Source organism: Brassica napus, unplaced genomic scaffold (assembly GCF_020379485.1).
Source record: "Brassica napus cultivar Da-Ae unplaced genomic scaffold, Da-Ae ScsIHWf_1506;HRSCAF=2102, whole genome shotgun sequence".
In the NCBI taxonomy this organism is placed as follows: domain Eukaryota; kingdom Viridiplantae; phylum Streptophyta; class Magnoliopsida; order Brassicales; family Brassicaceae; genus Brassica; species Brassica napus.
This window is the reverse complement of record NW_026014921.1, coordinates 130,247-145,629: the sequence shown is the minus strand read 5'-3', so window position 1 is coordinate 145,629 and position 15,383 is coordinate 130,247. Positions and strand designations below refer to the sequence as shown.

The 15,383-nt window shown below is 33.1% G+C and overlaps 1 protein-coding gene across 1 annotated transcript; it reads right to left on the bottom strand.

The window, feature by feature from the left end:
- Positions 1-356: 356 nt before the first annotated feature.
- LOC111211054 lies at positions 357-15,292 on the bottom strand. The gene is made up of 7 exons (XM_048772214.1): positions 14,890-15,292; positions 2,518-3,380; positions 2,185-2,448; positions 1,784-2,083; positions 1,232-1,710; positions 1,054-1,162; positions 357-986 (listed from the first exon to the last, which is right to left on the bottom strand). The coding sequence occupies exons 1-7, from the start codon at positions 15,290-15,292 to the stop codon at positions 357-359; spliced, it is 3,048 nt and encodes a 1,015-aa protein (XP_048628171.1).
- Positions 15,293-15,383: the final 91 nt, after the last annotated feature.

Below are 15,383 nucleotides of genomic sequence, written 5' to 3'. Positions count from 1 at the left end.
ATGGCCTAGATCTTTAAGAATCCTGCGTGCGAAAGTTGAACTGAAGAAGCATAGTAAGAGGACGAATCCAAAGCATTTGCCTTGGTGTCCCTTTGCCATTTTATTTTCTAGAAAATAAGTTGATTATGCTTTACATTCCCGAGTAAAGAACCACCTCATGGTTTTATAGTATATTAGATTTTACTTTAAACAAAACACATCCTCATAAACGCAAAGCCAAAAACCAAACAAGTTATAAATCCGCTAAAGCCAAAAACCATCAAGTTATACATCCGCTAAAGCCAAATACCATCAAGTTATACATCCGTCTAAAACCAAAAAAACATCAAGTTACATCTCTAAAGCTAGAAACCAAACTATTCGGCTGTCTTAGTCACCTCCTCATAAATATCTCCTGCCAACTTCAAGCGCAATTGTGTTATAATCTGATCATTCAAGCCATCAAAGTTACGTCCAAGAGCTAGACATTCAATGTACATCAAAGAGTACACACCGCAATCTCCCGGGTTCTCATTTTGGGGGATCTTCTTGTGCCTAATATAACCGAACTGCTTTCCACTTTTCGTTCTCGTTTTAGCAGGCACCATCTTGTTAAGCAATGCTGGTATCATTCTCATGAAAGGCCGGCATGCCTCTTTCATCTCCTTATCACTCACATGTGTGCAAATACTATCATAGACATGAATTTTCCCCTTAAGCAGCTCGATGCGTAGAGCAACCCAGTGATCTCCATTAACATGGTGGCAGAGGAAAAGATCGTCGACGTCTGCAATCCACTTATTACCTGTGACAAAATCAGCCGGGTGTTCTCCATTAAAAGCCTTGGTGTACATTTCTGACAACTCAGTGTTCTGGTCCCAGCTCTTGTAGTCGTTCACCCATGAGTTCACAAACCAGTGAGACAGAAATGCAATTCGAGAAGAGGAATATGGAGACTGTTCTTGCCTGGACCGTCTGTGAAACATAAGCATTGCTGCTGCAATGTGCTAAGATAAGACACAATTTACAGTCAGCAACCAGCCGTAGAGATTAAAAATCAGAAATTAAACTTACGGAGTCATTCAACCAGCCGTAGTCTTTTGTTGGCCAATCATCCCTAGGGATCAATAACTTCAAGAAAAATCCAGCACTTTCATCTCCAACACCAGGCTCCTTTGCTTCCCTACAAACAAGAAAAATAAATTATTAGACTATCGAAATAAGAAGCAAGGATGTACAAGAGGAAACTTACAAATCAGAGTTGATGAAGTCCAAAACTTTCTGCAGTTTCTCTGCCTCCACCTTAGCTAATGGGTCATAAGGTTCCTTGGAGACTTTCTCACCACTTATAATACGCTTCACTGTTGAATTTCCAACAAACGGCCAAACTTGAGTCTTTGTCAACTGAGGCTTGCGTCTGCGTGTAGGCTCTTTCAAATTTGAAGCAAGTGCTTCCAACACCGCCCTACATTTTACACTCTTCTCCCACAGTAGATGATTTTCCAAATCTTTTGAAGATATGGATTCATCATTTAGCTGTGGGATCTCGAAGGCCTTCTCTTGCTTAACTCTTGTTGGTGGAATTCCAGCTTTCTTCCCAGTCTTTATCACCACTTCAGTCGTAAGATTCTGTGTGCTATCCATCGTCTTCTTATCTTTTTTCTCCTTCTTCACAACACAATCAACTGGCAGTCCATCTTGTGAATTGATCTTCTTCTGAACAATCCATGACTGAGAAATAGACGGTGAGAATTAGTATACAATTTTAAAAAAAATTACAAGAACAAATGATAAAGAATTGTACCAAGTCATTGCTACAAGCACCATCTTCCTCATCCTCATACGCTTTGGAGGTGGCGACATCAGGAGCAATGTTCAAATCAGCGTTGTTTTTACTATCATTTATTTGTGCCTCCAATTTTGCAATCTGATTCCGTAAGTCAGACTCATATGCTCGCACTCTTGCTTCCACCTTAGAGTCAATAGTAGCATCTAATGCTTTAGTAACCTTGTCAGCTACACTATCATCGATGCCTTCCATTTTCGCAGTGAGGATTTTAACCAACTCAGCTAACCCACTTATGGCAACGTTGTGAGCTGCAGCCTTCATATGCATAGGCAAAACAAAACCATGTCATTAACAAAATAAATTAAAAAAAGACATTTTTCTATTACTAACTAACTACAAGAACATTTTGTACATACCATATCAGATGCTTCACTTCCATCAGCAGGTTCTTTGTCTTTTCTTCGCATAGTAGAAGGCCTCTGGTTTGGAACAACAGATGCGGCAACACCATTTTTTCTCTTCTGGCATTTGGTAGTGGGCACTGCATCCCAAAACTTCTCATTTAGCTGACCATTAAGGATGTCTTTTATCATGTTGTCCAGATCAGTATAGATTTTATCATTGTCCCACTTCGGATATATATCCTCCACTGGCTTCATAATCATATGCCTCACACGAACCTGCAAAGTAATATACAAGATTAGTAAGACACAAAATTTAAATGGAAGAAATACTACTTGTGTTTATACCTTTGGATATTTTTTCTTTTCTTGGGCACAAAAATCTGAGAAATTTATACGCGTACGAGATCCCTTCCATGACAGAAGAGGAACATCAGCTCCATCAATCCGATTCCCATATATTTCTCCTAAACCAGGGACAGACTCATAAACCCATATTAACAGCACATGAACACAGCCGTGAAGTGTGTAACTCTTCTCTGCTTCATATGTGAGTACTTTAATGGAATCGACAAGGCTGCTAAATCCAATACGGCCCCATGGATATCGCTGGAAAGCTGCAGTGTCCATCACCCTTTTAGCACAATGCAAAGGAATTCTGCTGTTGCTTGAAATGCCAAATATGCCAATGGATAGCAGACACAGCAAACCAATCATCACTCGCTTCTCTCGAGGCCAGTTTCTGCAAATCGGCAATATGGCTTGCAACTCTAGCAATGTAGGTCCATCTGATGTCGGAACGTTCATCTCCAGCCAAAACTCTTGATGGTCAACATCCCAAACGTCATGCTTGTCGAAAGGATCACAATTCAGACCTGTAATCTCTCCAAACTCATACAAAGAGAAACGCAATGGCATAGAATCATCTATCAAAGACCAAATCTCATGACTGCTCTCAATTGCCAATTGATTGGCAAGAAAATGGTGAACAACTTTCGCAGACCAAATATAAGGCAGCTCTTTCAGCTTCACCATAACTCCAATAGCTGATTCCCTCAACTCAGACCAAACATCTTCCCCAAGTTCTTCTCTCACGGTTTGAATGTTGGAGAGATAACAACTATGGTTCATGCTCCTACTCTGAACTGGGGTTTTCCCAACCTCATACAAACGACGAGGATACTTTCTTATATCCGAAGAAGAAACCGTACCTGAAAAATAAAGTACTTAACAAGTTAGTTTCTTGTCTAGAAACATTCTCCGATCAACAGACTGTCATAACCAAACTTTAATAACAGAAAAAAAAAGTCTTGAAATTTCAAAGTGAAAGAATGTTGAAATTGGGATTTAGGGTTTTCGAAATCAAACATCTGAATCAAGAAATATGTTAAAAAAGTGTAATAACTAGTGGTAATTGAATTGATTTAGCACTTACAGTTGAAATTGGGATTCATCTCCTACCCAAATCAAAGCCGATTGCGACTTGAGGAGGAGGTGTCGACCACGGCTGTGAAGGAGGAGTTGTCGACGGCAGTTGTGACAGAGGAGTTGTCGACGGCGGCTGTGGCAGAGGTCTTGACGACGATGGCTGTGACAGAGAACTCAGACGACGGAGAAGTAGATGTCGTCGTGAGAGGAAGAAAGAAAAGGTTTGTTTCTATTTTTCTCTTTTTTTTTGTCGATATGTTTTACTTTTTTTTTTTAGTGGCAATTTTGTAGTTAATCAAATTAGTAATGGGCTTTTAGTACTTTTGCTTATCCCTCATTTTAGTCTAGTAATTTAATTTTAATATGAGTTATTGTAGTAATTTTAAGATGAATGTGAGTTAGTCTAGGTAATTACTCTAAAAAAAATAACAGAAATATATAGCTTCTGTGAAGATACGGAGTTGATATCAATTTACACAAATTGGCTTTTGTGTTTATTGAAAAGACCAACTTCTAGTGTCTGGCTCAAATAAAGAGTTTATCTCGTAATTCATTTAAAGGTTAAGATTAGATATTATATTTGGTCAAGATTTAATATGAAAAAAGAGTTTCAGCACTAATCTTTTTTGTTACATTCAAACATAATAAAAGTGAGTTGCGAAGTTGGTCCTTACGTAAAGCATGAAGAAAGACGCTTCCACATGTATCAAAACTAATATTATTCACTTTATAAAAAGAATAGAAACTCGATTCACAAGCCCCATAAATACAATAACTTCAGACTATATTGCCTAAGGTATCATATAAATCAACTTTATACGAGTCTGAAGTCGTTAGCAGGTCGTAAGAAAGAACTATAGCTGATCTTTTGGTGCATATTAGTTTCTTCTATTTGAGAGAGACATATATTATGGGTTTGCTATATTAATTAAATTAAGAACTTTGAAATGAATTTTTCATAATATACGACCGGCCAAAGATTAGAATCAATGATGTCTTTGATTGATCTTAAAATCCACTCTGAAATTAGAGTTACGGTTTGTATTGACGTTTCAAAAAATAACTTATAGACGACTATATATTGATGATTTTAGTATGAAAAGTGAATGTTATTGATCTTATGAATGTGTATACAAACTGTGATGAATAAGGGTATAATACGCACACAAGTGAACACGACACTTCTGTTCGATATGACAGGTTTTTTTTATTCTAATATTCTGTTGCACATTACGCGTAAAATATTATGTTTGTCAAGATTTTTGTTTGTATTTATAAGTCATAGCGGATGCAGGAAAATCTGACTTATTTTCGGGTTTTAAAAACTAGTGCAGAGATATCTCGGCTTACCATGTATCATAATCGGTATGTTAGGTGTACGAATTCGGTTTACCATGTATCCACTTAAGCATTATTAGTATGTTTTGTAGTTTTCGTATTTCTCAAATGTTTGCAGGAGAACCCAACTTTTTGTTCAAAATAGGTGTGCTTAAACTCACACAATGCTATGAGTAATGCTGCTGCTCATGGCGAAGGTGTCAATTCACCAAAAATCAATGGGAGATGCAATAAAAAAAATTGGTTGCTGTCTGGCCAGGGCACCGATGTGACATACATAGCAAAACTGATTTTTATTTTGACTAACATAGGCATGGGCATTCGGGTCACAATCGGGTTTCGGTTTTGTCCAATTGGATCTCGGTTTTTCGGGTTTATCAAAATCAACCCCATTCGGATTATATAAAAGTTTGGTTCGGGACCGGTTCGGGTTTTATCGGGTTCGGGTCGGGGTTAGTAAATCTTCAAAGAACCGGTACAACCCGGTGTACTTTCGGGTTTTGGATTCCAACCGGTTATTTGGTTTTAAAGTAATTGATTTATACCTATTTTGTAACCAAAACATAAGTACAATCGGTTCTTCGGGTTTAAAGTACTTGATTTGTACCTATTTTATAAACAAAACATAAGTAAAATCAATTCAAAAATAAGAAAAAAACATCAAACATGATCATTCAAAATCAAACGAATGGTAAACGTTGTTATTGATAGAAAGAAAACCTATAAATGAAATCATAAAACGAAAAATTAAGTTCTCATGAAATGAAAAAAAAATTATTCAATGAAAATAAAACCAAAATATAAAAATTTAAAACCTCAACCGATGATGTAACAGTTTATCAAGTCAAAATTATAACTAAACTATTCATTCACGGGTAAAAAGTCCGATGATGTAACAGTTTTTAATAAATAAAAACCAAAAATAAATATAATAAAAAAATTAAAGTTAAAATTAGAAAATAAATATTTTTCAGCTGGGATACTCAAAAAGAAAATTCGAACCTTAAGAAATTTTAAATTTTTTAAAAACTTGATATATTTTTAGCTTTATAAAGTTTAGAATTTAATTATTTGAATACGTAAAAAACTTGCTCAACTTTGCCGAAACAATATAATCTCAGTCACAATAAAATTTTGTTTCCGATATTTAGAGGAACTCGATCTTGACAGACTTTTTAGTTAGACATGTAATCTTATAAACTTCTATATTACTTGATGACAAAAAAAAAAGAGATTATCCGCTTTCAAGTGTTTTTTTTTCAAGGTCCTTTTGAAGTTTTCCTTGAAGGTGGAACTGAATTCATAGCTCAATCCTCAAGGCTCAAGCTGTGGTAAATATTGTTTGTGAGCCACTGTGTTAAAGAACCCGGAAAAAAGAAAGTAATGATCAAGTCAAAAGTTCATGTGCTATTGGTGCTCGCAGTACTTTGATCAAGTCAAAAGTTCTAGCTTCAGTTTTTGGCGGCAGACACCATGATCTCAACCAGTGGCGGAGCCAGAAATTTTTTGTAACCGGGTCAAATTTTTTTTTCCAAATACATAATTTATAACCACAAAAAACTATAAATATATTCTATGATCATTCATATTTTAAAACTTGTTTATCATAATTATTTACTACAATTTAAAATATTTTCGATAAAACAAATCAGAACAATTTTAGGTACTCATTACTACTGCGATATTGTAATACTATTTTTTGACAATTTTCACTTGCTGATATTTTTTCGCCGATTCAGAAACTGATCCATTAGTTAACTGGTAAATTTTAAAGATTAATCTACTTGTAAAAACAAAATTAGTTTTAAAAAATACTCAGATCATGAATATAAACCTTAAACATTTTTATTGAATTAGTTAATCATAATCATTTCTAGTTTGGTAAAATAAAGAGGAGAGTGTATAACAAAAAAAAAATAGAAAACTTTGGGTAACATGAGAGTTCTTTCTTTTTTGCGTTTGTCCAAAAAAGAAGCACAAATCACTTTTTTTCAAATTCACTCATTAATTTCAAAAAAAATAATAATTATTGGACCTAAAACAATTTGGGTTTTATTGAAATATGTAACTAACATTTAATATAAAAAACATGTTTATTGAAATTTAAGCTAAAATTAATATAAATCAAATGTTTCACAAATAAAATAAACATATTATTTATATAGTTTTAAATTATTTTCAATCTTTAATGTTTTGTGATTATTTTTGTGAAGTTATATTTTTAGTGGGGTCAAATTTTCTTTTTTTTATGAGGTTAGTACAGATTTTCTTAAATAAAAAAGAAATATTTTTTAAAAAAGTAGTGGGGTCAGTTGACCCCACACCTCCTTCACTACCTCCGCCCCTGATCTCAACCATTGTTGTTGCTTAGCATGCTAAAGATTGTAACAAAGTATAAAAATAGATGGAGCACCTTGTGCTTGTTCAATTTAGGGGTCTAAAGCAAACAATTGCCTAATTTCTATATAGAGACCAGAGCTTACATCTGCAAAATGGGCTACGTACGTTCGCTTCAGAAGCTACATCACATCAAAGAAGACGGCACTTCGAAAATGCTTCAAGTGTTGTTCAGACATATCTCATAACAACAGTAAGCATGGACTTAGTGAGAGACGAAGATGTTGAGTTTTGAGAAATTGCATTTTTATTTGCTGTAAAAAAACAAAACAGTTCAGAAAGATGTAAAAACCAAAAAGTAAACACAATAGGAACAAGTTTCAGAAAAAAAAAAAAATAGGAACAATACTTCCTAGAAAGGAATATAACATCTCTTCAGGGAATAATAGCGAAGAAGCTTTTGCCTACTTGTCCACTTCCTCCACCTTGCTTTTAAGATCATCAGCAGCAATGTGGTTTCTCAACTCTTCTGTTAAACATAAAATAATAATATAATTTAGCATTTTAACTAAAATTTAAATAGAAAAGCCCTAAACTAATTATGTGCTGACACCTTGTAGAAAAAGCTCTCACACTCTTAAAAACATCTCTCAGAGAAGAATCGTTTCCCTCTCTCTCTCTTACTTTCCGCTCCCTCTCTCCTCTTTTGTCTAGTTGTTTTATTGAACTAATGCTGAGAGACTCTTCCTCATACTACCACTAATGCTGCTCTAACATGAGTTGACAAAAAAGCTAGTTTTGCGTACTTGGGAAGCGCCTCCTAACAATTTTAAATTAACATAAAATCATATATATTAAATTAACAATTAAATTTTTGAGGATTTGCCAAAAATGACTCAAAACTTGATTTTGAATACAAAAGTGTACCCCAAATTCAATCAAATGCAAAAGTAACTCAAAAACCTAGTAAAATTACAACAGTCTCTTATGAACAAAGAAAAAACATGTATTCAGTTTTATCATTAGAACCATCCGTTAAAAAGACTTACAAAGAAGTATTCTCTATGATGACTTCTTTGTAAGTCTTTTTGTTCAGTAGATCTTAAAAATATATTTATAATTTTATAAAAATATTTTGATGGGTAAAAAATTGAAATCATGTAATAATAAATATTTCTCAATTGAATTATTTTCAACATAGATGAGTGAATGTATATTGGCTCATAAGTCATTGGTTTAGGGTTTGGTAACATATGTTATAGTATTGTATGTGTATTTAGGGTTAGATTATGAAATTTTACCTTCATTTTTTTTTCAAATTGACTCATATATGTTAAGTAAGTATCTAATAGCTTGATTTAAGCATTTTTTAAGTTTTTTTTAAGTTTAAGAAAGTGTTTTTTGCATAGTTAATTAATTTTAGGGTCTGGAAGACTCACAGAAGACTTAAAAAGAAGTCTCCCGACACATTCTGCCTAAAATTTAATAGAATTTACGGTTCTCGCCTAAATTTTGGAAAAATGTAGGTTTTCCGCCTAAATCAAAGTCTTTCATAAGTCATCTAGGAGTCTTCCGGAGAAAGTCTTCTTATGAATTAGATCTTAAAAGTAATTAATAATTTTATAAAAATATTTTAAAAGGGAAAAAGTCAAAATCATGTATTAATAAACATTTCCAAAAGATGGAAATTTAGTTTTACTGAAATTGTATTATTTTTAGCATAGATGAGTAAATGTAGATTGAGTCATGATATTCTTTGGTTTAGGGTATGGTAACATATGTTGTAGTATTGTTAGTATTTTTAGGGTTAGATTTTGAAATCTCATGTTTTAAAAAAAAAATTTTTTTGACCTATATGTGATCAATGACTATCTAATAACTTGATTTAAACACTTTCTAAACATCTTAAAAGTTAAGAAAACGTTTTTTCTTAGTTATTTGATTATAGGGTCTGGAAGACTCACAGAAAACTTCCCAAGAAGTCTTCTGACATATCCCGCCTATATTTTAGTAGAATTTAGGGTCCCGCCTAAATTTAGAAAATTTAGGTTTTCTGCCTAAATCGAAGTCTTCCAGAAGTCTTCTAGAGAAAGTCTTCTCATGTATTAGATCTTAAAAATAATTAATAAATTTAATAAAAAATATGTTGAAAGAAAAAAATAGAAATCATGTATTAATAAACATTTCAAAACGATAGAAATTTAGTTTTACTAAATTTGAATTATTTTTAACATAGATGAGTGAATATAATTAGTCATGATAACATTTAGTTTAGGGTTTGGTAACATATGTTATAGTATTGTTGGTATTTTTAGGATTAGATTTTGGAATCTTAACTTTAAAAAACTTGTTTTGACCTCCATGTGTTTAGTTTTGTGTATATTTAACACTTTATAAGTTGATTATAAGTTTAATGAATTAGTATTTGCTATTTAGTTAGTTATTTAATTAGGTTATGGTTTAGAAGACTTTCAGAAGACTTCACAAGAAGACTTTCCAAGAAGTCTTCTGACGTATTCCCGCCTAAATTTAGTAGAATTTAGGTTTCCCGCCTAAATTTTAGTAGAATATAGGTTTCTCGCCTAAAGCGAAGTCTTCCAGAACTCTTCTAGAAGTCTTCTCATGTATTTGAATTTAGGAGCTAAAAGACTTCCCAAGAAGTCTTCTCTTAGAAAACTTTTAACCTAATTGAAATTTTTGTCTCTATATATAAAGAAAATTTACATATTATTTTTCTTCCTCTCAAATAGCTGTAACAAAAATGTAATGTTTCTCACTCTAACACTCTCCAACCTCTCTCTAATCTCTTTGAACATCAAAACACCAAATTTAAATCCATTTCTCAATTTTTTTCTTATGTCTTCTCACTAATTTATCTTATTTTTACATGTTTTTCATTACATGGTTCTCATCTTTCACTCATTCAAAGGTAGATCTATAAATGTTGGATACGTATTATTTTGTGTTTTATATATTATATTCTAAAAAGCTATAGATTCAACCTATTGTGACTGTTTTGTTTATTATTTAAGCATAAAATTATATTTTTGAAGTTTTTATCTGTTTTGAAGTCATTTGAATGTTTTTGAATTTGCATGTCTTTCAGATATGGGACTGACTTTGAAAGACTTCTGAGAAGACTCTCGGAAGACTTCTAGACAAGTCTTCTAATGCATTTTATACTAGAAGACTTCCCACGAAATCTTCTGTCCAAAGTGGTACAAATTTTGAATATGTATTTTTGTGTTTTATATATTGGATTCTAAAAATTTATAAATTCAACCTAATGTGATAATTTTTTGTTTATTATTAAGCGTAAAAAAGTGTTTTTGAAGTTTTCTCTGTTTTGAAGCTATTTTAATGCTTTTGAGTATATAAAATTTTCAGATCTAAATCAGACTTTGGAAAACTTCTCAAAAGATTCTTGGAAGACTCTCGGAAGACTTCGTTGGACGTCTTCTAGCAAAAAATACATTAAAGTTTGAATATGCAGATTTTTCAGATATGAGTTAGACTTTGGAAGATTTCTCAGAAGACTCTTGGAAGACTCTCAAAAACTCTCAGAAGACTCTTGGCAGACTCATAAACTCTCGGAAAACTCTTAGCAGACTTCTTGAGAAGTCTTCTAATATATTTTATGCTAGAAGACTTCCCACGAAGTCTCCGGGAAGTCTTCTGTCCAAAGTGGCATAAAGGAATGAAGTAAAGTGGAGTCCAAGCTTATCTATGTTGAAGAATGGTATCAAGTTTCATGTGTAATAGTTTTGTTTATGGTCTGTTTTATGATTTGTATGTGCACTATTTAGTTGTGAATTCTTTTGTAAACTTAAGGAAATGTTAATCAAAAGAATTTGCTAAATATGTTCATGTTTTGCTAAAAGTACTTGACATTTTTGAAGTTATTGATACAACATACCACAATGTTTTTTAACCATTCTACACACTCATAACAAAACACAACAACACAAAACATAGTCAAATTTACTAAAACTAAGAGAGAAGACTTTAAAAAAACTTAGTCAAATTCACAAAAGATCAAACTTGAATTTTAAGTGAAAGTTGATTTTTTTTTAAATTTCAGGTAAGTTAAAAATTATATCTTATGCTCTAAAAAGACACATTAAACCACAAGACTTGATATTCTTGAATTTACTTAACACTTTTGAAAGTTAACACTTATGACGAAGACTTAAAGAAGACTTCTACGTTTAGCTAGAAACATTACTAAATATCAATGTTTGTAACTTCGTAATTATCGCCAATTAAGTTATTAATTCGGTTCAGTAGTCCCAATATTTACTAATAAACATGAATTAGCAAGAAAATATTAAAAATTCATTTTAATTTTGGATAAATTTGAAGTTTAATAAAGATTTTTGTAGAAGACTTCTTTGGAGGTCATCCACAGAAGACTTTAAAAGAAGTCTCTGTATAGACTTCAAAGAAGTCTTCTGTTTAGGTAATTTTTGCAATTGCAAATTTACGAAGGAAGACTTCTTAAGAAGTCTACTCTACAGAAGACATCTTCAGAAGTCTTCCTTTATAAATATTGGCTTACTTTTGAAATTGAATTTTTTTTTCGAAATTCCCAAAGAAGTCTTCTCTGGATAAACAAGTTACTTTTGAATTTGACCGAAGTTGGTTAGAATTTGAATTTTTTTAGAAGACTTCTGGAGAAGTCTACCTGGAGAATACTTTAAAAGAAGTCTTCTCTAAGTCTTCTGGATGTTGCAAAAAGTCTGCTGGCTTACTTTTGCATTGACTATATTTTACTTTTCGAGAGAAGGTCTCTTTAGAAATCTTCTGTAGGATGACTTCTCTAGAAGTCTTCTCTCGCGGGCAAAGATGTGACCAAAACCCATAATCAAACTCGAGAAGACTTTTAAAGAAGTTTTCTCATTGATATTAAATGTTATACTATTATTTTTCAATTACAAAAGTAACCCACGCAGATATCTTTCGGCATTGAGAAGATTTAGGGAAGACTTTCAAAAGACTTATGTAGAAGTTTTTTCCAAGAAGACTTCTTAGGAAGTCTTCTACAAAAAGTCAAATTTCTGATCAACTTCGATCAATAAAAGTAACATGTTTATCCGAGAACTGGGAATTTCAAAAAAAATTGTTTACAAAGGAAAGTTAGAAGACTTTTAGGGAAGTTTTATATTAAAACACACACAAAAGGTCAATTGCAAAACTAACCTATGCATTGACCAGACGACTTCTTCGTCGAACAGATCTGAAAAACAAAATATGGTTCGCGATTTCATACCTTGAACTCGTGAGATGACTTGCGTAGTTTCTCCAATCACCCAGAACATCAAGAGAATAGATACCTACTCGTTAATCACCAAGAATCGTGAGCTTATGAACCTTACATAATTTGTAATCAAAATCTTCAGTTTTTTTTTGATGAAATTTGAGAGAAAGTGTACGATATGTGGTTTGTGTGGATAGAAAATGAGAAAAAATGAGAAAAAATCGAAACTTTAGGGCATTAACACTCTCAATTTGGTAGTTCATTGGTGGTTGAGATATTGATGTCAATGACAAAGTTGTAAATATTTGGTGAAGATGAGGATAGTAAGGTAAAAGCATTATTTTCGAAAATAATAATAATAACATTTTCATGAATAACTAGAATTTCAAGGATGAATATGATAAAATAAAGTTTCAAAAAAAGTATAAGTTATTTTTGTGTTTGACTTGAAATTTTGAATATTTTTGAAAGAAGCCCTTAAATTTTTGTTGAAATCATTAACTGTTATATTTAAAATTTGTATTAGATTTCAATGAGTTAGACGTAGTTTAAAATAAAAAATTTATAATTGTAGTTTAAAGCTTGTAACAAGTATATGAGGGGACTAAATGTAGCTTTCAAAATATAGGTACCGTTTGAGAGGTTTCAGAAACTCATGGCTGCTTCAGAGATTACAAAGTTTTCGGACAGTAAATAGGTCAACCTCCGCTGAGAAGTAAACAGGGGTAAAATAGACAATTTGTACCTACGGTCTACGTCATCTCGCGCTTATAAGTACACATCGCCGCTTTTAAGGGTGCCTATGAGAGATCAAAGCAGCTATTACATGCTGTTCTTGTTCCGTTGCGGGCATAAATCCAAACCCAACTGTCTATTCTTTACATCTCATTGCAAATAATTTTCGTTGTTGCAAATCTGAAGAAAATATCGTACATTCGTTTTTGATAAACCCTTTTATCGTTTTCGTTTTGTTATGAGAATGTTTGTTTATACGGCCGATCCAAAGGGGTTCTTGCGGTTTAACCTTATGCTAGTTCCCAATTTCACCCGGCCTATATTTAAAATTGCAATTTGCTTGAGCAGTCTCTTAAAAGATTTCTTACATGATTGTTGTGTTCGAAATCAGAGAGCCTGCCCTATATTTTGTTTTGTCTATTTTTGGAGTCTAGTTTTAAGACAGAGATCTAAGAGCATCCACAATGGTGAAACCCATTGTGGAGTCCTTAGGATTAGATTAGTAATATTTTTTTTTTTTTTTTTTTTTGAATAGTTAAGGACTCATGTGAAAAATGTATGTACAATGATGATCCCAAAATTAGAATCCTTAGGAATAAAAAAATGATTTTTTTAGTGAAATAAATTTTTCATATATTAGATGAATAAATACCATAAATTAACATAAAATACAATAATTAAACATAAAATACATTAATTAAACATAAAAATACAACAATTAAAGATAAAAACAATTATTTAACATAAATATAGAAAAATTCCTAATCTTCATCACCAAATTTATTCCAAATATTTTGAATTAAATCATTTTTCAATCGTTCATGCGTTTGCCTATCACGTAGATCATTCCGCGTGGGAAATATATTATTCATATTAGTTGGCATCTCGGTTTCCACCTGTGAACATCTGGGGACGTCTCCTTCTTCAAATTCAGATATATCAATAGGAGAGTATCCATCCCGTTCATCTTCGACAATCATATTGTGGAGTATGATACAAGCTCTCATAATCTTCCCTATCTTTGCTCTATCCAATGTTTTTACCGGGTTTCTCACAATCGCAAATCGAGCTTGCAATACTCCAAAAGCCCGCTCCACATCTTTTCGGGTTGCTTCTTGAACTTTAGCAAATAACTCTTGTTGAGGAGTTTGAGGAAGGGTGATAGATTGGATAAATGTTGACCATTTTGGATATATACCGTCTGTGAGGTAGTACCCCAACTTATACATGTGTCCGTTGACCATGTACTTTACCCTCGGAGCTCGACCTTCTAAAAGGTCATCAAAAACAGGAGACCGATCGAGGACATTGATATCATTTAACGTACCTGGAGGACCAAAAAAAAGCGTGCCATATCCAAAGATCTTGTGAAGCAACAGCCTCTAAGACAATTGTCGGTTTTCCTGATCCACGTGTGTACTGTCCTTTCCAAGCGGTTGGGCAATTTTTCCACTCCCAGTGCATACAGTCAATGCTCCCGACCATCCCAGGAAACCCTCGTTTCTCTCCAATATCGAGTAGTCGTTGTAGATCCTCGGGGGTGGGTCGTCGTAGATACTCTTCTCCAAATAATTGTATTATTCCGTCAGTGAAATTATGTAAACACGAAAGTGCAGTGGACTCACCAAGTCGGAGATATTCGTCAACCGCATCAGCCGCAGAACCATAAGCAAGCATACGAATAGCTGCCGTACATTTTTGTAATGGAGAAAGACCGAACCTCCCGGTTGCATCTCTTCTTTGCTGAAAGAATGGAAACCACTCTGATAGGCCATGGACAATACGCAAGAATAATTCCTTATTCATGCGGAAACGGCGTCTGAATAAATGTGCCGGAAATGTACAATCTTCGCTAAAGTAGTCATTCCATAAGCGGACGTGTCCTCCTTCGCGGTTTCGTTCCACATAAGCACGTCTACTTGGCGGTATGGATTGGGCCTCCACTATATTGTTGAAAGTATCTTCAAAGATTTCATCGAAAACTTCGTCCAATCTCTCTTCGAATTCATCCGATGAAGATGATGACATTTCTAGATATCCTGTTTCAAAAATATTTTTATTGTACAAGTTTTAAATCTATTAGTTAAAATTATCTAACAGATTCACATTTCCGTTTTAT